This window comes from Anolis sagrei, chromosome Y (assembly GCF_037176765.1).
Source record: "Anolis sagrei isolate rAnoSag1 chromosome Y, rAnoSag1.mat, whole genome shotgun sequence".
Taxonomy (NCBI): Eukaryota; Metazoa; Chordata; class Lepidosauria; order Squamata; family Dactyloidae; genus Anolis; species Anolis sagrei.
The window spans coordinates 24,649,397-24,675,158 of NC_090035.1; the positions used below are offsets into that span (position 1 = coordinate 24,649,397).

At 44.4% G+C, this 25,762-nt stretch overlaps 1 protein-coding gene across 4 annotated transcripts in view; it reads left to right on the forward strand.

Annotated features, from left to right (window-relative positions):
- LOC137095473 (rho GTPase-activating protein 17-like) overlaps window positions 1-25,762 on the forward strand; it is a 73,495-nt gene that overhangs the window by 14,737 nt on the left and 32,996 nt on the right. For all 4 annotated transcript variants that reach the window (XR_010908854.1, XM_067462189.1, XM_067462190.1 and 1 more), the window contains exons 2-9: window positions 954-993; window positions 5,704-5,808; window positions 10,509-10,585; window positions 12,359-12,470; window positions 12,574-12,650; window positions 13,436-13,547; window positions 13,881-13,949; window positions 14,056-14,137. Coding sequence is in view for 3 of the 4 variants with exons in the window: in XM_067462189.1 (XP_067318290.1) it covers window positions 954-993; window positions 5,704-5,808; window positions 10,509-10,585; window positions 12,359-12,470; window positions 12,574-12,650; window positions 13,436-13,547; window positions 13,881-13,949; window positions 14,056-14,137 (674 nt within the window). In the remaining variant the exon portion in view is untranslated. The remainder of the gene's footprint in view (window positions 1-953; window positions 994-5,703; window positions 5,809-10,508; window positions 10,586-12,358; window positions 12,471-12,573; window positions 12,651-13,435; window positions 13,548-13,880; window positions 13,950-14,055; window positions 14,138-25,762) is intronic.

Below are 25,762 nucleotides of genomic sequence, written 5' to 3' on the forward strand. Positions count from 1 at the left end.
TGTTCGATTTGGCTCGCTCGGATCCGAACGCCACACGCTCTCTAGTTCCCTCTTCCTTCGCTTCATCGCTGCTAGCTCCTCAGTAAACCAAGGGGCTGGTTTAACTCGGCTACTTGAGAGGGGACGTTCTGGAGCGATCGTGTCTATTGCCCTAGCCATCTCCCCATTCCAGAGAGCGACCAGGGCATCAACAGGATCACCAACCGAGGAGGCAGGAAACTCCCCAAGAGCCGTCAGGAATCCATCAGGATCCATAAGCCTCCTGGGACGGACCAGCTTAATGGGTCCACCACCTCTGCAGAGGCTGGGGGGTGCAGTAAGTCTAAATCTGACCAGGTGGTGGTCGGTCCATGGCAACGGAGAGATGGACAACTCCTCAACACCGCCACCTTCCTCCCATCCCTGGCAGAAAACCAAGTCCAATGTATGTCCTGCACTGTGAGTGGGGCCAGATACCCATTGGGACAGCCCCATGGTTGCCATGGCAGACATGAAGTCCTGAGCCGTTCCCGACAGGGCGGCCTTGGCATGGACATTGAAGTCCCCCAGCACAAGCAGCCGTTGGGACTCCAATGCCAGGTCCGAGACCACCCCCGCTAGCTCAGGCAGGGAGACTGTAGTGCAGCGAGGTGGACGGTACACTAACAGAATTCCTATTCTGTCCCGGTCACCCACTCTCAGGTGGACGCATTCAAAATTTGTTGACTGCGGGATGGGGGCCCTGGTCAGAGGGATGGAGTCTCTATAGACCACTGTAACCCCGCCTCCCTGTCCTCCGGATCTCGGCTGGTGCTGCATAGAGAAACCTGGCAGGCAAAGCTGGGTCAAATTTACACCTCCCGCTTCGTCCAGCCAGGTCTCTTATTTCTGCATACAAAGGTCTATTTGCACTCTATGGCTTTACTCTGTGCACAACATTATTCTCATGCTCCTTTGTTTCTGTCTTTCACCAGAGCAGAGAAAACCGAAGTCCTAAGCGATGACCTGCTACAGGTATTTAAAAGTGAATTCATGAATGCTGGGTCTTAATTCCTTTGTGAGTTGTTTTGTGCTCTTTTGCAGTTTTCTTTTCTGGTGGTTAATGCTCATCCTGCTTTGGTTAAGAAGGCTGCAGCATAACTTCAGTCCACCAAAGATAGTCAACCAGGTCACATTCTAATTGAATGTTTATGGGGCAGAGCTATCAAAAATGAAACAAACAGTGTGAAATTGCTCTTTTTCACCCCAGTGTTTCACGGTGTGGTGATCAGGACTTTTCCGTTCCCCAGAAAGAGGCCTGCAAAGTATGTGTGCATCTGTTATTTTGAGGAACTCATCTGGTTAACCAAGCAGAGGAAGGGGAAAGGAAGCTGCAGGTGCCCCAACGTAATGCTTCTGAATATAAATACATTTTCTCTGTTGAGTCTTTGCTCTCTGACTTGATGGTTATTTTCAGCAAAGGGCTCATTAATTTTCATAGAATCCTAGAGTTGTGGGAGATCTGAAGGGTCATCAACTTGGAAGAGACCCCAATAACACACAGTTCAGCCCTTAACAGACAGAAGAAATAAAGATGGACGATAAAATAATAAGAATTGTAGAGTTGCAAGGGATTCCCAAGGATCATCCAGTCCAACCCCCAAAGAGAGAGAGAGAGAGAGAGATGATAAAGTTGGAAGAAACCACAAGGACCACCCAATCTAACCCCTTAAGATCTAGGTACATACATACATACATAATAACAATAGATTCCTAAAGTTGGAAAGGAGCCCAAGGGCCACCCAGTCCCGTCCCTGACAGGCAGGAAAGACACCATCCAATCCTTCCCGACACATGACCATCAAGCCTGTGCTTAGAAATCTCCAGAGGAGATTTGCTGCCTATTCTATTTGCTGCCGTTTGAACCCATGGCACCATTGTGTCCCAGTCTCTGGAGCAGCAGTAAACAAATTTTCCCTTTTCTCTTCAATACAACACCCTTCTAAACATTTCAACATAGCCACTATGTCCCCTTCTCCCATCCTCCTTTTCTCCAAGCTAAACATCCCCAGCCATGTTCAATGAGTCTTAACACATTCTGAATATAAACTTGCCTTCAGCATGGCGACCAACTGTTCCAATGAGTCTTTGGCCTTTTGTTGCCACAACTATCCAGGATGGCCATCCCCTAAACATGCTCTCATCAGACGTATTCCAGACACCCTTCTATGTACCAAGAGACTTTTGCTCTTCTCTTTCCAGCCTTTGGTGCCCTACCATTTTTAAATTTGTAGCAAACAGCAGTGGGGCAAAGGGTAAGCCCAACTGGGGATAATGCAAGCAAATAACTTTTAATCTTGGTGCCATTCCCCTTCCAAATGCTTTATACATTCTTTTGGCTGCTCCTTTGGAAACATTTTACTTTTCTTTCCAGGAGGACAAAGTCAGGAAGTTCTGAATGAGTGCCGCTACGCCTTCCAGACCTCGGGCACCGGGGCTTTTTGTTGCTTTATATGCCTTATGCCTCTATTTATATTCTATTTTCATGGTTTTTCTGAATCAGATGGGTGGGACGAATGATATCAGCAGCCCATTTTTTCTTGTCAGGAACATGATTTCTGGCCATTCCTTTTGGTTGCCTGAGCGATCCTGTAAAATATTTAGGGGCGGAAAGACTGGGCCGAAGGGCAAGGAGCCAGGAATGTTTCCTTCGTTATTTGCAGCCATGGCTTTCCCAGGCCTTAATGATAAATATCCCTTGGCCCTGCTCTCCCCAGATGGGAAGAGCTTACTCATTCACCTTGCTTTCCTTTCTCTTTCCAAGCGCAATGGCATGTTCTTGTGCATTTCTCTCCTTGGAGATGCCCTCAGGTATAAGGCTTCCATTCCAAAGACATTCAGGAAGAAAGAAGGAAGCATGCCTTGAGGCTGGGCAATGAATCTTCCTTCTTTCTTGGAGTGCATCTCCCAGTATCACCTTCTCAGCCAACCCAACAAACTCCCTGGTCACCTTGCTCTGATTCTGTAGTTCTGATGCCAATCCAGGCTTCTCTTTAAAGTCCCTGAAAGGCCCGGAAAGAAGACAGAGCAGCATTATTCAATGGGAAAGGTCAAGGGCGATCTGAAACCTCCTCCATTGTACTGAGCTTTTTGCTCCCGTCTGCTTTCTGTATCTGAGAGGTGTCTTTTGGTCTGGAAGGAGGGTGGTTGGGGCCAAAAGGGCTTGGATCAGCTTCCAGCCTTCATTTGTTTGGAGGAAGGGAGACGCTTTCCCCTGTTTCCAGTCAACTGGCTCAGCAGCTGCTCAGAACCAACCAAAAAAGCAGAGAAATCGGAGATTGCAGGAGTAGACCTTCCATGATTTAACCCAGTCCGTTCAACCTGAGATTTTCAAAATGTACATTTATTGGTTTGTGTGGTTTCCATGTGTTTTAATCTTTGGTTGATCCCTTTAAATAGATGGATTGAAATAGTCTAATTTTAACTATGCTGTACTCCCCTCAAGCCAGGAACTAATAATAGCAACAACAACAAAGAGCCCCTGGTGGCGCAATGGGTTAAACCCTCGTGCCAGCAGGACTGCTGACCAAAAGATCAGCGGTTTGAATCGGGAGCAGGGGGAGCGCCCGTCTGTCAGCTCCAGAGAAGCCTCCCACAGGATGGTAAAACATCCAGGCGTACCCCGGGCAACATTGCCACAATTCTCTCAAACCAAAAGTGACTTGCAGTTTCTTAAGTCGCTCCTGACATGGAAATAAAACCCAACAACGATGATGTATTAATTAAAATATATATTTAATAATAATAATAATTGTATTCTTATATCCCATCATAATCTCCCCAAAGGGATTCAGGACAGCTTACAAATGGCACAAAGTGCCTTATAAAACAAAATGCATATGCATATAAGAACATCAATTCAGACTCAATAAAACGGAAACTTTAAACTTTCTCTGTATGTATGCATACATGTATGTATGCATATACGGTGTATATATAATGTATTTTAATTAGGCTGTACTTCCTTCGAACCATGAGAAGAGGCAGATAACTAATAATAAAAACAACAAGAACAACAATTAATTTTAACTGAAGTATATATTTAAACTAGATATATATGTGTAAATTAATTCAATAGTCTGTTCTTCCCTCAAACCATGAGAAGAGGCAGGTAATTAATAATATAAATTCTAAGAGTAATAGGTATTGTAACTAAAACATTCGAACTATTTATGAATATTTTAGTGTGTTATAACCTGCCTCAAACTATGAGGAAAGATGGTAATGATGATTCTGTTGTTGTTCTTATGCAGTCAGGATTGAGGATTCCCCCACCCCCCCCCAGCTTGGGAAGTTCTGCTTCCATTAAGCGTTTTGCTCAAGTCTTCTGCAGATCTGAACAGTCTTTGCAGCAATGCAGAACAGGCTTTTTAAGACATCGACCATGCTTTCACATTGGATCCTGTTTTAATCCAAAACTTATCTATTGATTGGAAAATTCTGGCAGTTACACTTGCATTATATGAAAGCGAAGCCATTTGCATTGGTACAGCAGCTTAGCATTTTTAAGTCTCTGTGGAGGGGCTCTCTTCATTGTAAAGTCAGATAAGAATTCTTTAAATCTGAATTCCTTGCAAAGCCATGGGAGTTGCTGACATTCCAGGCCTGGTTGGACAGAGTCTTAGGCCATTTCCCCCTTCCTCCTCCTCCTCCTCCTCCTCCTCCTCTTTAATTGCAGCATTAAAAAAAAAAACTCAGTTGGTCCCTATCTCTCGTCAGGCTTCCCCACATTAAACTTGTTCATGCCTTTTTGGCTGGTTCTGTCCAAACAGAAACCATTCCAGAAGGCCTCCTTTTCACCTCTGTGACTCATCAAAACACAGATAAACCACATTCTTTGGCTTTTGTCAGCGGTGGAGGAGGAGGTTCCCAGCAGAGAAACTGACACAGTCTCAGATGCTGGAACACAGGGATCCTCCACATAAAGGATCCTTCCCTGCTACTTCAGAAATCACCACTTTTTTATGATCACTTGAAGCTCTTCCAGGGCTTGCCTCTCTGTGTTTGTTTATACACGCACCTTTCTTCAATCATGGAATTTTCCAAGGCTCCCTGATAAAACATCTTCTTCTTGTTTCCCTTAAATATGTCTTCCATTATTATCATTGCCAAAAAAAAGAATCCAGAGTCAAACAGAGTTTGAAGGGATCCCCGAAGGCCATCTAATTAAGCCCTATTCTCTGTCTGGTGCGTAGGAGCAGCCCAGTATATCACAGAAATGTAGTTTAATATATATTTTTTAATCCTGTATGTTTTGATGAGATGAACTGGTCGGATGATGATGATAATAATAATATTTTCTTTGCTACCTGCCTCTCCTTATGCCATGAGGCAGGGCACAACACAGTTAAAGCACGCCATCATAAAATACATTCAATAAAATGCATGTATTAAAACACATTCCCTAAAATAAAACATATTAAAATATTTGGATTAAACATTAAAATACAAAGAGCATAGACTGTAAATTTAAAATTAATGGCTGCAAGTCAGTCCATCAATAAATGCAGCTAGAAGGGAAAGGGTTTGCCAGCATCCCAGGTCTCTCCTCTGGCTTCATTTCTCTTCTGTTATTGTTGTTGTTGTCCAGTCAATGAATACGATCTAGGGTTTGCCAGCATCCCACATTTCACATTTCAATGTGTAGTCATTACCACCATCATCTTGATTTCTCCTCTTGTCCAGATTGAGCGGCGCCTGGACATGGTGCGCTCTGTGTGCCACAATTCCCACAAACGGCTGGTGATGTGTTTGCAGGGACAGTATGGAACAGACGCTGAGAAGAAGCATGTGAGTCCCCTTTCATCTCTTCCTTCCTTCCTTTGGGGCACTTCCCCTTGGGTCAGTGTTTTCCTCTGCTAGGGTGACTTTCCTGCTCTCGTTGGCTCAATTTCCCCCGGAAGCCACTTTTGGGAAACCCTGCATCCTTTTCCTTAGGCCCAAGTTTAAGTTTAAGTTTGTTAGAGTTTAAGTGTTTAAAATTAGCTGCTTGAGTGTTGCTTTGTTTGAGAGGTGGGGCGAGGCTACATTCTTTTAGCCAGCAGTGCAGGCCAGCAATTAGTGACCCATTGTTCTGCTTCCTGTTTACCATATATAAGCCAGGGTCGCACGCGCCTAACCTACACTTTCCCCACTGCATACAAACAACAACATAAAACACACACCAAGAGGAGGTCATTAGCAACCTCCAGATGGAACAAACACAAAATCTTCCTGTCTCATGCATCTTTTTCAAGCAACAATTACTCAATTACATTTGCCCCAAGTGTAAACAGATCACTCACATGGAACACAGGATCCGACAACTCGAGGACCGTATTAAGACCCTTAAGAGCATTCAGGAACCCGAGCCGTTCTTAGACACCACACTGCATGCTGTCCTAGACACGCAGCCGATATCACATCAACATTATGGGGAGGCTCAAGAGGAGAACACCTCAGATGTGGACAACCCTCAGGCTTGGAGGAATGTCACCCTTAGAAAGAGACATAGAACCTGGAAGCCTCCTCAGAATACTTCTGCTCAGCTGCAGTTACACAATAGATTCCAAATTCTCACACAGCTATCACTTGACCAAGAAACACAACACATTGAGGAAGACCAGAATGGCTTAGATACTGATCAGTGGCTCGTCCTTGATCAGTGTGTGGGGTATAGCCCTGATTGGGACAACACTTCACAACATTCACACTTACACAATCATGCAGGTGTACCATCCCCAACCATAGACCAGGTGCAACAGGAACACATACAGGAGAACGCTAGGCTCTTAGACGAATCTCAATGGCTTCTCCTTTACGAATGCACTAGGGATGTCGAAGAGGAGAACAACACTTTACACCTACACAATTCACACCAACAGGATCACTTTTCTGGGGACCTACACACTACAATGTGCAAAAGGGGCCCTGTCAATCCTGAAAGTAAAAAGGTCTTGGTAGTAGGCGACTCCCTCCTCAGAGGAACGGAAGCCGTCATTTCCAGACCGGATGGGATGGCTCGAGAAATATGCTGCCTACCGGGGGCAAAAATACATCATATCACTCAGAGGCTCACCAGGCTCCTCAAGCCCCATCACCGTCCTCCCCTTATGTTGATTCATGTAGGAACCAATGATACTACTAGGCATACTTTTCTAAAGATCACAACTGATTTTCGAGCTCTAGGAACAAAGCTAAAGCAATCTAATGTACAGGTGGTCTTTTCATCCCTCCTCCCAGTCATAAGACACGGTCCTACAAGGGCCAGAAAAATAGTACAGGTCAATGACTGGCATAGAAAATGGTGTCAGGAGGAACACTTTGGCTTCCTTGACCATGGCCTGCTTTTCCAGGAGGATGGCCTACTGGCAAGGGATGGGGTGCATCTCACACAAGTAGAAAAACACCTTTTTGCTCACAGACTCGCAAACCTCATTAGACACACTTTAAACTAGGCCCACTGGGGGAGGGGGACAACAGCCTTGCGAACACTACTTTACCCACAATGTCAGGGAACCGCCAGAAGGCTAAACGGAGGGCTGCACAAACACAAAAAGGACCAAGTACCGAAAGCACAATAATCCCAATTAAACAGCTCAGGGGAAGATCTCAGGGGCTCACATGTCTTTACACTAATGCACAGAGCATGGCAAATAAACATGACGAACTCCAACTTTTAGCACAACACCACAAATATGATATCACTGAAACGTGATGGGATGACTCCTATCGCTGGAATGTAGACATCGAGGGCTATAACCTCTTTCACAGAAACTGAACAAAGGGGAGAGGAGGCGGAGTAGCCTTATATGTCAAAAACTCTTTTTCTGCAGAAGAGATGCATGACAGCAATCCGGGAAACCAGCTTGAAAGCATCTGGATAAGAATCAAGGGAACTGGGACTCAAAAAGATCTTGTTGTAGGCGTCTACTACAGACCTCCAAGCCAGGAGGAAGAACTTGATGAAGTCTCTGCCAACAGTTGACCAAACAGGCACAGAGAAGAGATGTAGTAGTCATGGGCGATTTCAATTATCCCGATATTTGCTGGAAAAAAAACTCGGCCAAGAGTACAAAGTCCAAGAAATTCCTCGCTTGCCTTGCAGACAATTTCATGGTCCAGAAGGTAGAAGAGGCAACAAGGGGATTGGCTACTCTTGATCTCATCCTAACAAATGCGGAGGACCTGATCGATGCGGTTGAAGTGGTAGGATCCTTAGGGGCAAGTGACCATGTTCTCCTGCAATTTGAGATACAAAGGAAGGCCGAAACTAAGACAAGTCAAACCCGCATTTAGGACTTTAGGAGAGCTGATTTCCAAAAAATGAAGGAAACGCTGAGCAGCATTCCGTGGACACAGATACTAAAAGACAAGGAGTTATGGATGGATGGGAGTTTCTCAAGAGTGAAATACTCAAGGCGCAGTTGCAAACCGTGCCAACAGAAAGAAAAAATAGGACAAGTGCAAAGAAGCCAGAATGGATGTCCAAAGAACTTCTAACTGACCTGAGACACAAACGAGATATGCACAAGAAGTGGAAAAAGGGAGAAATCACCAAAGAAGAATTCAAACAAATAGCCAACACCTGCAGGGAAAAGGTCCGCAAGGCTAAAGCACAAAATGAGCTCAGGCTTGCCAGGGACATTAAAAACAATAAAAAGGGATTCTTTCCTTATGTCAGTAGAAAAAGAAAAAACAAGGAGGCGATAGGGCCTCTTCAAGGAGAAGATGGGGCAATGCTGACAGGGGATAGAGAAAAGGCAGAATTACTTAATACCTTCTTTGCCTCGGTCTTCTCACAAAAAGAAAGTCATCTTCAACCTCAGCAAGACAGAGTGGATGAGGGATTAGAGGACATCAAACTCCAAATTGGGAAACAAGTCGTCCAGGAATACCTGGCCGCTCTAAATGAGTTCAAGTCCCCAGGGCCAGATCAACTACACCCAAGAATATTCAAGGAACTAGCGGAAGTCATTTCGGAACCATTGGCAACCATCTTTGAGAGTTCTTGGAGAACAGGGGAAGTTCCAGTAGATTGGAGGAGGGCCAATGTGGTCCCAATCTTCAAGAAGGGAAAAAAGGACGACCCAAACAACTACCGTCCGGTCAGCCTCACGTTGATACCAGGCAAGATTCTGGAAAAGATTGTTAAGGAAGAGGTCTGCAAACAGAAACAAATGCGGTCATTGCTAATAGTCAACATGGATTTATCAAAAACAAGTCATGCCAGACTAATCTGATCTCTTTTTTCGATAAAGTTACAAGCTGGGTAGATGCGGGAAATGCCATGGATGTAGCGTACCTAGATTTCAGTAAGGCCTTTGACAAGGTCCCCCATGACCTTCTGGCAAGGAAACTAGTCCAATATGGGCTAGGCAAAACTACGGTGAGGTGGATCTGTAATTGGTTAAATGGACGAACCCAGAGGGTACTCACCAATGCTTCCTCTTCATCCTGGAAAGAAGTGACGAGCGGAGTGCCGCAGGGTTCCGTCCTGGGCCCGGTCCTGTTCAACATCTTTATTAATGACTTAGATGAAGGGTTAGAAGGCAGGATCATCAAGTTTGCAGATGACACCAAATTGGGAGGGATAGCCAATACTCCAGAGGACAGGAGCAGAATTCAAAACAATCTTGACAGATTAGAGAGATGGGCCAAAGCTAACAAAATGAAGTTCAACAGTGACAAATGCAAGATACTCAACTTTGGCAGGAAAAACGAAATGCAAAGATACAGAATGAGGGTGCCTGGCTCGAGAGCAGTACGTGTGAAAAAGATCTTGGAGTCCTTGTGGACAACAAGTTAGACATGAGCCAACAATGTGATGTGGCAGCAAAAAAAGCCAATGGGATTTTGGCCTGCATCAATAGGAGCATAGTGTCTAGATCTAGGGAAGTAATGCTACCCCTCTATTCTGCTTTGGTTAGACCACACCTGGAATATTGTGTCCAATTCTGGGCACCACAATTCAAAAGAGATATTGACAAGCTGGAATGTGTCCAGAGGAGAGCGACTAAAATGATAAAGGGTCTGGAGAACAAGCCCTATGAGGAGCGGCTTAAGGAGCTGGGCATGCTTAGCCTGAAGAAGAGAAGGCTGAGAGGGGATATGATAGCCATGTATAAATATGTGAGAGGAAGCCACAGGGAGGAGGGAGCAAGCTTGTTTTCTGCTTCCCTGGAGACTAGGACGCGGAACAACGGCTTCAAACTACAAGAGAGGAGATTCCATCTGAACATGAGGAAGAACTTCCTGACTGTGAGAGCCATTCAGCAGTGGAACTCTCTGCCCCGGAGTGTGGTGGAGGCTCCTTTGGAAGCTTTTAAACAGAGGCTGGATGGCCATCTGTCAGGGGTGATTTGAATGCAATATTCCTGCTTCTTGGCAGGGGATTGGACTGGATGGCCCATCAGGTCTCTTCCAACTCTTTGATTTTATGATTCTATCTGGAATCAAGGGATGCGTAGCGCCAAGCTCTGATTCCATCTAATCTGTGTTTCCTTCTGCAGAAAAAGCTTCCGCTCACAGCTTTTGCCCAGAACATGCAAGAAGGTGCTCTGCAGCTCAGCGATGAAACATTACTTGGGTAAGATGGTGCATTCCTCATCTGCCCAAAATCTATTTCAAGGCCACATGGAAGTGGCTCTGCAAAATGCTTGTCATCCCAATTTGGCACTGCATCTCTATGGGTTGCTGTTATTTGTATCTGTAAAGGAGGGTAAAACAACTGCCACCAAATTTGTGACGAAAGCCGGGCAATGATCAATATCAGCTTAAGAGTTGGTTTATAAAGGGACTATTAATTATAGAAGGATTTATTTATTTGATAGCGTAGCGTTTACTGTCCCTGGTTTAGTTATACTTCTTATGCAGGCTGTTTGACTTAGGAGAAACTATATCAGGCAAGGCTTGAGGAGAACAGTAACAAGTTTATGGAACAAGCAAAGTATAACAGATTCGATGTTTCTTCTCTAGAGGCACAAATCTTGATAGGTTACATTAGTAAGGTTTCATGAGTAACTTTAGGTACAGACTTTAAGAGATTTCTTTGAGTAGATATATCTTTCTTCAACAAGCGTTCTTTTACTACAAATAAGCCACCTGACTTATCTAACTATATTGGCTCACAGCCAAATGCTGATTCTTAATATTAAAGAATCAGTCTTTCCTATAGTTCTCTAACTATAGGATTCCTGCTGGTTTTCCATACACCACAGGATCAACTACCTCTCCTGTAACTCTTTGGTCACAGACTGCCACTTTCAAACAGCTGCCCCGTGAAGTGACAGTTGGCTCCTCCCCCGTTGCTATGGCAACTCAGCTCAAGCCACCAACCACCATCTCTAACAAAATATAATTCTACATGTTTACCATTTATTAACTACTGTTTAAACAACACATAACCATAAGAATAAAAGTTACACATCGTCACAGTATCCCACTTTGTCTCTAAAAAAGAAACCAATACATTTGAAAACCTACAAATATACAAATGGAATTGAACATTAATAGTATTAAAAATCAACAATTAAAACTCTTAAGACCAATATTATTATCATTGTTTTTATTTGTATCTTTCTTGATCTCTCTAAAAAAGAGACCCAAAGAAGCTCACAGTATAAAAACCAATGCAATACAATTTGAAACCTAAAATATGTAAACATTAAAATGGAACTGAACATGTATTAAGGGTGAAAACCCTTAAAATAAATGTTACGATCATTATTTTTATTTGGATCTCACTTTATCTCTCTAAAAAAGAGACTTAAAGCAGCTCACAATAAAACCAATCTGATACAATTTAACACCTAAAAATATACAAACATTAAAACATGGCTTCCTCCTTCATGGCAGCACCGTAATTTTGTGTTGTGAGAAAGGGGAAAACGGCAGCATCTTTAAAGAATTTTGTAATGGTTGATCTTGCTACATATTGTTCTCTGTAAGTTGTGACATTTCTTTATCAGAAGCATATCTAGCTGAAGTAAGCCTGCAATTCAAATGTATCCTAACCCATCCTCCTCTCTTCAATCTGCAGTCTTCCAGGTGTTTTGGACTCCAGTTCCCAGAATCCCTGTCCATTGAAAAAGCTGGCAATAGGGGCTTCTGGGAATTGGAGGGCAACAGGTTGAAGACACCTGGCCTAGTGTTTTGGAGGATCAGATATTCTTGTCAGAGAAAGTAAGCAATATCTTTTGTTTGTAGATCATATTGTGCAACTACCCCAGTTAGTCCATTCTCAAGGGTATGATGCATTTTGGGCTCCCTTGGCTTAGCCTAATAAAGGTCTCACTGCAGCATGGAGTACAGTATGCCCAAAGAGCTGCCTTTGCCAATGTTTTTTCATTCTTTTTCAAAGAAAAATGCTGGAGACCTGTGGGGAGGCGGAGAACAAGTTGTCCATGGAGCTCTCATACCATGAGGTTCAGGTGGAGAAAGACGTCCTGGAGCCCCTGAATCAGCTGACAGAGGTGAGTTGAATTGGGGCTCCGGGGGGGGGGGGGGGATGATGTGGCCTTCCTTCCACATGAGAGCCTTTTCAAATGCCAGCTTCCTGTGCTCTCTGCTTTTCAGATAGAAATCCCCAACATTCAGAAGCAGAGGAAGCAGCTGGCCAAGATGGTGCTGGACTGGGACTCTGCCAGAGCCAGGTAAGGCCCAAACCTCAGGGCTGCCTCCTCCTTGCTTTATGTGTGTGTGTGTGTTTGTAGAAAGAGAGGCCACATTTTCCTAGGTTGAGATTCAAGGCAGGAAGTGCAGCAGATAATAAATACACTAAAAATTCACAAAATGCAAAAGTCAGAACTCTAAAACGGGTGGAAACATAGACAGAAAATATCTGTGAAATGGTTGGAAGCCAAGCATCATGCTGGTGCAGATTCATGCCTCCCAAGGAAGAAATGCAAGGTATAAGTAAAATTAATAATAACAATAGCTACTTTCTCAGCTTGGGAGGCATGGATTTGCACCAACAGTATTGTTGGATTCTAACCGTTTAATTACTATTATTATTAATATTATTATTATTATTGCTATCATTTTACAGATATCCATGTCTCTCTCCAACCTCATCTCTCATCTCATTTGATATTTCTTCTCTGCATAAGACAAGTGGCTGGAGAGAGTGAGGGACTGAGGTTATCAAGGTCCTGACTCCTGTATTTGAAAAATAGAATACAATACATCTTATACAGCAGTTCTCTGCCAGCAAACAAACAGGAGTGCCCCCATGATTGCCTCAAAAGCAGAAGCAAGAAATTGAAGCAAAAGGTTTTGGATTTGGGGTTTTCTGATTAGCGGTGCTCAATCTGTATCCTGTTTAGGATTTTTTCTTCTTCTGAATGGTGGCCTATTAATCCAGTCATTGCAATCCACAAAGGGTTTCCCTCCCTCTAATGTAATGGGAGTCATTTTGTTCCCTCTTTCTTTCTTTCAGGTGGAACCAGGCCCACAAAACCTCTGCCACCAACTTCCAGGGCCTTCCGTCAAAGATTGACTCCTTGAAGGAGGAGATGGATGAAGCAGGAAACAAAGTGGAGCAGTGCAAGGTGTGTGCATCTGGCTACCTCTTGCAACTGTGATCATGATATTTGGGTGGTTAAACTAAGTAAGAAAATCAGCATCTGTAGAGCTGGCACTCGATTATATCAGTTGATTAAATGTCTGGCTCAACACTGTGCAGCAATGATGGGATTGTGAAATTTTGACACAAGCTGCACATGCCTTGTCTCCAGGCCTTGTTGCACTTTGCCCTTATGGCACATAAAGAAGCAGTCTGGTCCAACTCAGTCTACTGGGTCTTCTTGCCTTCTGTTTGAGAGTTTGAATGCATTATCCTCTCATCAATTCTCATCTGCTCCTCCCCTCCACATTCCTCACAGGACCAGCTTGCTGCTGACATGTACAACTTCATCTCCAAAGAGGGCGACTACACCAGATTCTTCGTGGCGGTGAGTCTTCTTGGTCCCTTTGGTCACTCGTTCCATGTGCTTCTGCCTTGTTCGTTCTCCATCCTGTGCCTAATGTCTTGTTCTCCAATGTGGGTTCTGTCCTCAGTTCTTAGAAGCCCAAGCAGATTACCATAGAAAAGCCTTAGCAGTCTTAGACAAGGTGCTCCCCGAAATCCAGGCCCAGCAAGGTAAAGTACCCCTCCGCTCTGCCTCCCACTTTGACTGCCTTCCGCTTTGACTGCCTTTCCATACCTCCTTTGGCATGCCTTCCTTCCGGAATAAGGGCCTTCTTCCTTCAGGACTCTGCTTCCAAATTATATATGTGAGCTGCATCTCTGACATCCTTCTAACTGTCCCATTAACACACTAACAACAAGCGGGAGATTTGTTCTGAGGAAATGGCACTTCTCACACAGTGGACAGGGCATGCCAGCGTGACCCCTTCTCCTCCTGCCACTTACAGCAGGTATGGGCAAACTTTGGCCCTCCAGGTGCTTTAGACTAGCTGTTAGGAATTGTGGGAGTTGAAGACCAAAACACTTGGAGGGCCGAAGTTTTCCTATGACTTATAGGCGTCGCCAGGTATTCCCTGAGCAGCCATTCTTAGGAATAGCAGGAGATGCCTTATTGCCCAGCTCTAGCGGCTGTTGTTATAGTATTTCTTTTTATTCTTCGTGTCCTTCCGTGAAATGCGCACTTTTGGGTTTCCTTTGCGCATGCGCAGCAATCCGGAACTTCTAGAATTTTCAATGATTATTTAGAGGTATAAATAAGCTCCGCCCATCCCCCCGCCCCCCTGGTATACACGCCGCGGCGTGCATCTGAGAGGTAGTTCCTTTTTCCGCGCCAAACAGGCAGCATCTCAGGACCTTCTCTTGTATTCTCTGACTGGACTACATTGTTTTTTCTGGACCTCGGACCGTCTCTCTCGACCTCCCAACCTCTCCTCTCCCGACTCGGACCGGCTGACGACCCTCTCTCTCTTACTACTAGGCTAGATGTCTTCCCTCTGTTTTAAGAATTGTTCCGCCTGCGGGGCTAATCTCCCCGAGGCGGATAGGCATTCCAAATGCCTCCTTTGCCTAGGAGGGACTCACAATCTCCAAACATGCGAGATTTGTCTCAGTTTTACCTCAAGGGATCGCAAAGGCAGAGATGCCCGTTTAAAAGCTTTACTTTACGAGTGAGCCTTGGCCCTGCAAACGGCCTCCGCTCCTTCCCAATCATCCCCTGTACAAGAGCCATCCCAGCCTCCCTCCCCACGTGTTGGGGATAGGCGGGACTTAACCCAGGCAAATACTCCCATCGCGGAGCCGCCAAAAAAGAAAGCCAAAACCTCCAAACAGACCAGTAGGTCTACAAAATCGAAAGAAAAATCAGACAAACAGAAAAAGGGAAGGCAACTCACTGGCACTCAGCCCTTGAGCCCCCCTATCTTACAATCTGTACCTTCTTTGCCCGGTTCCGCCTTGCAGCTCCAGGAACCACTGCCCAGCCTGCTCCAAATGGAAGACCCCTCCCACCTTTCTTCCTTAGAACTCCTCGCTCCGCACCTGGAGCTGGAAACTCAGCCCACTGCTGACCTCTCCCTCCCCCCCCCCCCCACTTCCTCTCTCTCAAAACTCTCCTCCCCCCTCGCCCAGCCCACCCCAGTCCCCGGTACCGGGAGAATCCCCATCTCCCATACAACCCAGCACCTCGGCACACGCTGCCGGGCGCCGCCTTTACTCTCCTTCCCTGGTTCCACACAAACCTCCAACTCCTTCCCTCCCCCCCCCTCCCAAGAGAGTACGCACTCTCCCTCCAGAGCAACAACAACACTATGGATACCACGAGTACCCTTACCTCTATCCTCCCCCTCCTCCTTTTCCAGCTTATCCCTTCTACTACCCCCCTCCTCCCCCTGATAACTTCAGGGGACCTTATCCTTCTCATTTTCATGATCCAAACTTCCCACAGCCTCCACGTGCGCCTCCTTCAGCCACACTTTCTCACCCTCCTGAACCCCAAGCAGAGTTAGACCCTCTAACCCTCCATGACCCACCTATGCCCCCCCAAGACACGGACACCATTGACCTAGAATCCACAGACAACACTCCCAACATTCAGGACCCCCTTCCGGATCCTGACCCTTCTCCACAACACTTAGAAGATTTCAAAAGATTCTCAGCCCTCCTTATAAGGCTCGCCACCCCTGATAGAATCTCACCAACCCTGAACCTTCAGATACAGTAACAGACCCATGCTTTACCTCTACTGAACAACAAACTCCTACATCCACTGTGTTGCCCACTCTACCATACCTGCTAAAAATTCTAAATAATACAGGAGTTGCTCCAGCCCTAGTTCCAGCAACCCCTAAAAGAGCAGAAAACTTACACCGTATTGATTTGTCTGCAGCCTCCCAACTCTTAGATTCTATGATTCTATGATTCTATGCCTAAGGCAAACGCCGTAGTAACTGATGCCCAACCAAAACCCATCCAGAGAAACCAGGCATCCCCTTCTGACAAAGAAGGAAGGAAACTGGACTCTATGGCAAGAAAATTTTATTCCTCAGCGTGCCTTTTCGCCCGCATGGCTCACTGGGGTTTATATGAGCGTGTACCAGACCTTTCTCTGGAACAAAATCTCTCCTTATCTAGATTTACTACCGCCATCTGGCCAACCTTTGGCAAAAGCCTTCCAACAGGAGGCCCTTCTGTTGGCTAAGCTTCAGAAGGACCTAGCAAAAAATACAGCTGACACTTCAGGGAAACTTATTGCAGGCTCCGTGGCCCTTCGCCGCCATGTATGGCTTAGAGCGGCGATTCTCACCCAATCACAACGCACCCTCATCGAAGACTTCCCAATGGATGAGGCAGGCTTATTCAATCCTAAAACTGACTCCCAGTTGGAACATTCCCACAAGATGAAACAAACAGTATACAAGTATGATCAACAACCTTATACTTACCAACGACAGCGCTGGGGTTCCTACTACTATCGCCCCCAATATTACAACAGACCTTACAACACCTCATTCTACAGAGGACGACTAAGGCCGTATGCTCCCACTGCAGCCACAAGACGCCCCTCGCTTCCTTCCAGAGGTCAGTACCGTGGTACCAGAGCCTCAAACAATAAGCGTTGCTTTTAGCATACCATTACCCCCCCCCATCCTCCCCCACTCAACCTCTCACTTACTTCAATAGATTACACCAATTTCTTCCACAATGGCAATCCATAACCACGGACAAGTGGGTCCTGGATATAGTCGAAAGGGGATATGCAATTGAATTTGATAGTTACCCACCTGTTGGCAATATACTCCTTACCCAATCCTCCCAGACCATATGGGAGGAGGTAAACTCTTTAATTCATAAGGGAGCTATTTCTACCATACCTCCTCACTCATCCAGTACCTGCTTCTACTCCCGCTATTTTCTTATAGACAAAAAAGACGGTGGGCTACGACCCATCCTTGACCTACGCAAACTCAACACCTTCATTACTCCACGAAAATTCCGTATGGTCACCCTCCCCTACATACTCCCTTTCATCCCGAAAGGGTCATGGCTGGCAACGGTGGACCTATGAGAAGCATACTTCCATATTTCAATGAGACAGTCACACCGGAGGTTCCATACCTTTGCAATTCAAAATTCCCACTTCTTGTTCAATTCCCTCCCTTTTGGCCTATCCACAGCCCCCAGAGTATTCACAAAGTGCATGGCGGTCATAGCCGCGCACCTCCGCCAGCAGGTATAACGGTTTTTCCGTACCTGGATGATTGGTTATTGAGCTCGTCTTCTGAGTCAAGATTACACACAGATATTCATTACACCTTATCTCTTTTGTAGGATCTCGGTCTGGTTGTAAACCACGAAAAATCCCATCTTCAACTGACTCAACGCATCCAATTCATAGGAGCCATCATAGATTCGACACTTCAAAGAGCCTTTCTCCCAGAAGACCGCTTAAAGCTTCAACAAGCTACGTCCACCCTTCTACGCTCCCAACAGGCTTCAGCTTGGGCTATCCAGTCTATACTTGGCCACATGTTGTCTACCACAAGTGTATCTCCCTTCGCCCGGCTTCGGATGAGGCTCCTTCAAAACTGGTTCATCAGGACATTCGATCCCCTCCACGACCCGCAGTCCCGAATCCTATACCCACCTCAAGAGGTGCTACACTCCCTCTCATGGTGGACAAAAGCACACAATGTTTGCTTAGGGATGCCGTTCAACCAACCACAGCCATCCATGTCTCTCACGACAGATGCCTCCAACTCAGGTTGGAGAACGCACCTCAAGGGATTCAGAATTAGCGGGCACTGGTTCCCACAAGAACAACATCTCCACATAAACGCCCTGGAAATGATGGAGGTAGAGAAAGCCCTTCGGGCCTTCACCCGCATCATCTCCAATTGCATAGTCCAAATAGTAACGGACAACACCGCAGTCAAATACTATATCAACAAACAAGGGGGAACAAAGTCACACACACTAACATCAATCTCAACACGCATCTGAGAATGGTGCATTCAGAGAAACGTCCTCCTCACGGCCATTCACCTCCCGGGGCAGGACAACATTCTAGCAGACTCACTGAGCAGGACAGCAAAGAACAATCACGAGTGGCACCTTCACCCCTCACAATTGCCCACTATACTGCGCAAGACTCCGCCCTCACGTATCCCCAGGCTGTCTCGGGGACACGTTCCTCTTCCAATGGACTCCAGGCCTTCTCTACCTGTTTCCCCCCCTCCCCCTCCTCTCACCTGTTATAGCCAAAATAATCCAGGACAACTCAGACTGCATCCTAATCACCCTCTGGTGGCCACGGCAACACTGGTTTGCCCCACTCCTCCAAATCTCCAACAAGGAGTTCATTCGCCTCAACTCAACCCCAGACCTTCTCACAGTAGAGAATGGATTAGTCCTCCATCCAGACCTTCAGTCCCTCCGCCTGACGGCATGGAGGATCAGACCACAATGAATCTATCAGAGGAAGTATCAAGCATACTCCTCGCTGCTCATAAACCAGCCACAAAAAATCATATGACTACAAGTGGTCCGCATTTACAAAGTTTACGATGGCAGCTGGACACAACCCTGTCACAGCACCTATCTCTGTAGTGCTAGACTTCCTAGTTCACCTCTCCAATAAAGATTTTTCAATCTCCTCTGTCAAATGCTACTTAGCTGCTATCTCATCATTTCGGAGAAAATATGGCTTGCCGTCCCTTTTTCAAAACCACTTGATTCAATTGTTTCTCAAAGGATACAAAAACATCCACCCTCCTTCCTCCCTCCCCCCACCCCAATGGAGCCTAGAACTAGTACTATCTCAACTAGTGGGCTCGAAGCCCCCCTTCGAGCCCATGGCCTCGAATGACATCACTCACTTCTCTTGGAAAACTGCATTCCTAGTAGCCATCACCTCGGCTAGAAGAGTAAGTGAGCTTACGGCCCTTTGATCAGACTCACCTTACATTAGATTTCATGATGACAAGGTTGTACTCCGCACCGATGTCACTTTTCTCATGAAAGTAGTTTCGCAATTCCACATGTCACAGGACATTATCCTACCTGCCTTTTTTCCAGATCCTCCCTCTCCATTAGAAGTGGCTCTCCACTCACTAGATGTCAAAAGAGCCTTATCTTTTTATTTACATAGGACGTCCCCTCACAGAAAATCCCCTAAACTCTTCTTAAAATACAGGAAAGACATACTGGGGCACCCTGTATCTTCTCAGGGGTTAGCCTCGTGGATCGTTTCTACGATCCGCCTAGCCTATCAATTGGCAAATAAACAACCACCACCTCAACTGGTGGCCCATTCAACCAGATTGGTCTCTACCTCCCAGGCCTTTCTGCATGGAGTCCCGCTGGACCAGATTTGTAGAGCAGCTACGTGGTCTACTCCCTCCACGTTTGCATCTCACTACAAGCTAGATGTACTAGCCAAGAAGGATGCCGCCTTCGGCAGAGCAGTACTTTTTTCCTGTGTGGCATGACCCACCTCCAGGTCAGTAGCTTGCTATTCACCCAAAAGTGTGCATTTCACGGAAGGACACGAAGAATAAATAAAGGTTGCTTACCTGTAACCGTATTTCTTCGAGTGTTCATTCCGTGAAATCCGCATGACCCGCCCGTCCTCCCCTCTGTCATGCCTCTACCTAGCTACTATTTGGCGCTGGGGAACTACCTCTCAGACGCACGCCACGGCATGTATACCGGGGGGCGGGGGGATGGGCGGAGCTTATTTATACCTCTAAATAATCATTTAAAATTCATTGAAAATTCTAGAAGTTCCGGATTGCTGCGCATGCGCGAAGGAAACCCAAAAGTACGGTTACAGGTAAGCAACCTTTATTTCTCCTGCCTTTTCTCCCAATTTGGGATACAAAGCAGCTGATGTCAGTCAGGATAAAACAGTGTAAAAAAACCCCGCAGCGTACAAAACAACCAAAGCCTGAAATTGTTATCCAGTTTTAAACATAGATATTGGAAACAGCCACAACAGTGAACAGAAGTCCAGCAAGTTATACAAAGCCTGTTTTCCCTTACAAACCACTTCAGGGACCTCAAAAAATAAGGTAGGTTGGTTTGCCCTAGACCAGTAAGGATTTTCCGGTCACAGCGGAAGAATTATTCTCCACTCGACCCTTGCAATTTTGATGAGTAAAATGAAGGGAAGTTGATTTTGTGTTTGGAAGAAAGACTAAATATGAATTCGGTTTGGGTGCCTGGAATAAATTCCCAGGCCCAGATTTCCAGGCATATTTGATGCCTTTCAGCCTTTCAATGTGGGTATTATTCTGTAAGAGAACAGACCAGGAAGCATTTGCTAGCGAAATGCAATCCACTTCAACCATTTGGTTCCTATGAATTGCCCGGAGCTAGTTAATCAAGAGAACTTCCTCACTTATTCTTCTATTTCCATTAATCCCAATGCTTTTGAGAGCTAATGCAAAGGGCATTCCAACACACAGCCCTCCTCTATTATGATAGTTGCAGGTGGGGCGCCTCTGTATGTGCTGGCTCTGGATCACTACACTTGTAGAATCATAGAATCAAAGAGTTGGAAGAGACCTCGTGGGCCATCCAGTCCAACCTGCCAAGAAGCAAGAATATTGCATTCAAATCACCCCTGCCAGATGGCCACCCAGCCTCTGTTTAAAAGCTTCCAAAGAAGGAGCCTCCACCACACTCCGGGGCAGAGAGTTCCACTGCTGAATGGCTTTCACAGTCAGGAAGTTCTTCCTCGTGTTCAGATGGAATCTCCTCTCTTGTAGTTTGAAGCCATTGTTTCACGTCCTAGTCTCCAGGGAAGCAGAAAACAAGCTTGCTCCCTCCTCCCTGTGGCTTCCTCTCACATATTTATACATGGCTATCATATCTCCTCTCAGCCTTCTCTTCTTCAGGTTAAACCTGCCCAGCTCCTTAAGCCGCTCCTCATAGGGCTTGTTCTCCAGACCCTTGATCATTTTAGTCGCCCTCCTCTGGACACATTCCAGCTTGTCAATATCTCTCTTGAATTGTGGTTCCCAGAATTGGACACAATATTCCATGTGTGGTCTAACCAAGGCAGAATAAAGGGTAGCATTACTTCCCTAGCTCTAGACACTATGCTCCTATTGATACAGACCAAAAACCCATTGGCTTTTTTTGGTGCCATATCATATTGTTGGTTCATGTTTAACTTGTTGTCCACGAGGACTCCAAGATCTTTTTCACACATACCTCTCTCGAGCCAGGCGTCGCCCATTTTGTATCTTTGCATTTCGTTTTTCCTGCCAAAGTGGAGTATCTTGCATTTGTCACTGTTGAACTTCATTTTGTTAGTTTTGGCCCATCTCTCTAATCTGTCAAGATCGTTTTGAATCCTGCTCCTGTCCTCTGGAGTATTGGCTATCCCTCCCAATTTGGTGTCGTCTGCAAACTTGATGATCATGCCTTCTAGCCCTTCATCTAAGTCATTAATAAAGATGTTGAACAGGACCGGGCCCAGGATAGAATCCTGCATCACTCCACTCGTCACTTCTTTCCAGGATGTAGAGGAAGCATTGGTGAGCACCCTCTGGGTTCGTCCATTTAACCAATTACAGATCCACCTCACCGTAGTTTTGCCTAGCCCACATTGGACTAGTTTCCTTGCCAGAAGGTCATGAGGGACCTTGTCGAAGGCCTTACTGAAATCCAGGTACACCACATCCACGGTATTCCCTGCATCTACCCAGCTTGTAACTCTATCGAAAAAAGAGATCAGATTAGTCTGGCATGACTTGTTTTTGATAAATCAATGTTGACTATTTGTTTCTAAGTGTTTGAAGACCACTTCCTTAACAATCTTTTCCAGAATCTTGCCTGGTATCGACGTGAGGCTGACCGGACGGTAGTTGTTTGGGTCATCCTTTTTTCCCTTCTTGAAGATTGGGACCACATTGGCCCTCCTCCAGTCTGCTGTAACTTCTCCTGTTCTCCAAGAATTCTCAAAGATGATTGCCAATGGTTCCGAAATGACTTCCGCTAGTTCCTTCAATACTCTTGGGTGTAGTTGATCTGGCCCTGGGGACTTGAACTCATTTAGAGCGGCCAGGTATTCCTGGACGACTTGTTTCCCAATTTGGGGTTGGATGTCCTTAGGTTCAGGTGCAAGTCTGAAACAACTCCAGCCATATAATAAAAGATAGTTGCCAAATTATTTATTTATTTATTTATTTATTTACGACATTTATATGCCGCCCTTCTCACCCCGAAGGGAACTCAGAGCAGCTTACAAGGTATATATACATACAATATATTATTAACATAGTACAATATCAGTTTTAAATATTGCTATATTACACTATATCAATTATACTGTAATATAATTACCCACCCACCCTCCTTTATAAGGACTGTCAGCCATCATTTCCCCTGCAAACTGGGTAAGAGAACATGGGTTGCTGTGAATTTTTCCAGGCTTTATGGCCATGTTGCAGAAGCATTCTCTCCTGACGTTTGGCAGGCATCCTCAGAGGTTGAGGGGTATGTTGGAAACTAGGCAATATGAGTTTTATATATCTGTGGAATGTCACAACACAAAGAGAACATGGTTTCTGCTTTGGTTGGTCTCTCTGCCCCCATTTTTTTTTTTGAAAATAAATTTTTATTAAGATATCACAAACTACAACGAAAGAGGGAGAATAATTTGAAGAAGATAGAAAAGTAGGAAAAATTACAGAGACAAAAAAGAGGAAAAAAGGAGAAAAAACAACAAAAAAATTGTCCATGGGTTTGAAGTAAAAATAAAAAATAAAAAAATAAAATAAAAATAAAATAAAATAAATAAATAAAATTGGACTTTTTCTGATTCTGCCCGATTCTTTCCCTTTTGTCAATCTCTTTAGTATACTTAACCTTATATATCTTTATTACCACTGTATTTAATTTAAAATCCTTTAATCTATTTCCAATATAATCTTCAATTATTGACCAATTTGTCTGTTTTATTGGATTGCCAGTATTCTTTTTTAATAAAAAAGTTAGTGTATCCATGTCCTTTTTTTATTTAATTAAATTTTATTTCGAAAAGATAATACACCAACCATATATGTTGCAAAAATGTACACATACACAAACAAACACACATACACAAACAACCCTCCATACAGTTACCCCTCCACCCACCCCCAGTGCTACCCATCACCTTGACTTTTGTCACTAATCCACGCAGGATTTATGCACAACTTATTTAACCCTCTATACTTCTAATTCAATAAATTCCTCTTGTTTTTATTTCTTTAGCTCTCCAAGTATGCTAAGGCCAGCTTCCAGTTTCTTTCAAATATTTCATTATTTTCATATTTCAAATTGCTTGAAATCCTAGCCATTTGTGCATAATCCCACAATTTATCCTTCCAATCTTTGATGCTTAATGTTTTCTCCCCTTTCCAATTTTTGGCAATTGTAATGCGTGCAGCCGCAAAGCTGTATCTTTGCGGCTGCACGGATTTCTCTCTTTGGCTGTTCTAAGCTGTCTCTGAATATCCCTAATAGGCACATCCCTGGGTTCTTTTTTACTTTGTTGTAAATCATTTTATTTGTTTCCTTTATTATTCTTTTCCAATAGATCTGCACCAGTTCGCACGACCACCATACGTGAAAGAAAGTCCCTTTCTTTCTTTTGCATCTCCAACAGGATCCTGTTTGTGAATTGTCCATTTTGGCTAGGAGGGCTGGAGTTATGTAGCATCTGTAGAACATTTTATATACATTATCTCTTATTGAAGCTGCCACTGTAAATTTAAATCCATTGTTCCACAGGTTTTCCCAGATGTCAAAATCTATGCTTCTCTCTAAATCTTTTGCCCATGAGATCATGGGGGTTTTAACACGATTATCTTCCAAATTATAGTGTAGAATATATTTGTATAATCTGGCTATTAATCCTTTTTCCCCTTTATCTAATATAGTTTCCAGATCTGATTTTTTGGAAGCAAATCCCCTCTTCTCGTCTTTTTTGAATCTATCGTATAATTGATGATATCGGAACCAATCTTTAATACCCAATTCGTCTTTTCCCCTCAGTGCCCATTGGCCATTGGACCTGATAAGTAGTTCCCCGTATGTTCTGACATCATCCTTGCAGATGGGTCTCCCAATGGCTTCTATTGGCCTCAGCCACAGGGGTGTTTTGGGTTCCATCCCTAATTTGTATCTTTTCCAAACATCTATTAAGCTTCCCCTAATTACATGTTTATTGAATGCCTTATTTAATCTCTCTCCTTCATACCAGAGGTAAGAATGCCATCCATACCTGATTCCATGTCCTTCTAAATTTAGTAGATTTATGTTCCGGAATTGTATCCAATCTCTGAGCCAGCTCATGCAGGCGGCCTCATAGCAGGTTTTTAAATCTGGTAAATTTAGTCCTCCCCTCTCTTTGGTATCAATTAAATTTTTGTAAGCAATCCTGGCTTTTTTCCCTGCCCAAATGAAATTCATGATATCCCTCTTCCACAAATTGAAAATTTTAGTCCCTTTAATAATAGATATGCTTTGGAAAAAGAAAAGCATTTTGGGAAGTATCATCATCTTAATAATTGCAATCCTGCCCAGCCATGTTAATGGTAGCTTCTGCCAATTGTTCAAATTTCCTTTGATCTCCGACCATGTCTTCACATAATTATTTTGAAACAAGTCGATGTTCCTGCTTGTGATAGTTATTCCCAAATATTTTATCTTTGGGACTACTTTACAGTTAGCCGCTTCCTCTAATTTCCTAATAATTTTAGTGTCTAAATTTTTTGTAATAAATTTAGATTTATCTTTATTTATTTTAAAACCCGAAACCTCTCCATACAATTTGATTACCTCTAATAATTTTGGAATGCTCTGTGTTGGATTAGATAAAATACAAACCATATCGTCTGCATATGTTCTGATTTTGATTTCCTGGCCTTTTACTTTGAACCCTTCAATTTCATTGTCATCTCTAATTCTTATACTCAAAATTTCCAATCCCAAAATGAATAGTAATGGCGAAAGTGGACAGCCTTGTCTAGTCCCTTTCTGTATATCTATGGCTTTTGTCAGCTGTCCATTTATTTTTATCTTAGCAGATTGCTTAGAATATATTGCCCCCACTGCTTTTCTAAAGCGATGGCCCACCCCATATAAATCCAAGACCTTTTCCAAATAAACCCAGCTGACCTGGTCGAAAGCTTTTTCCGCATCCAAAAAAAACAATGCTAAATCTTTATTGGGGTCGCTCTCTGCTACCTCCAAAACATTCAGAATTGTTCTGACATTTTGGCTCAGGTATCTATTAGGTAGAAATCC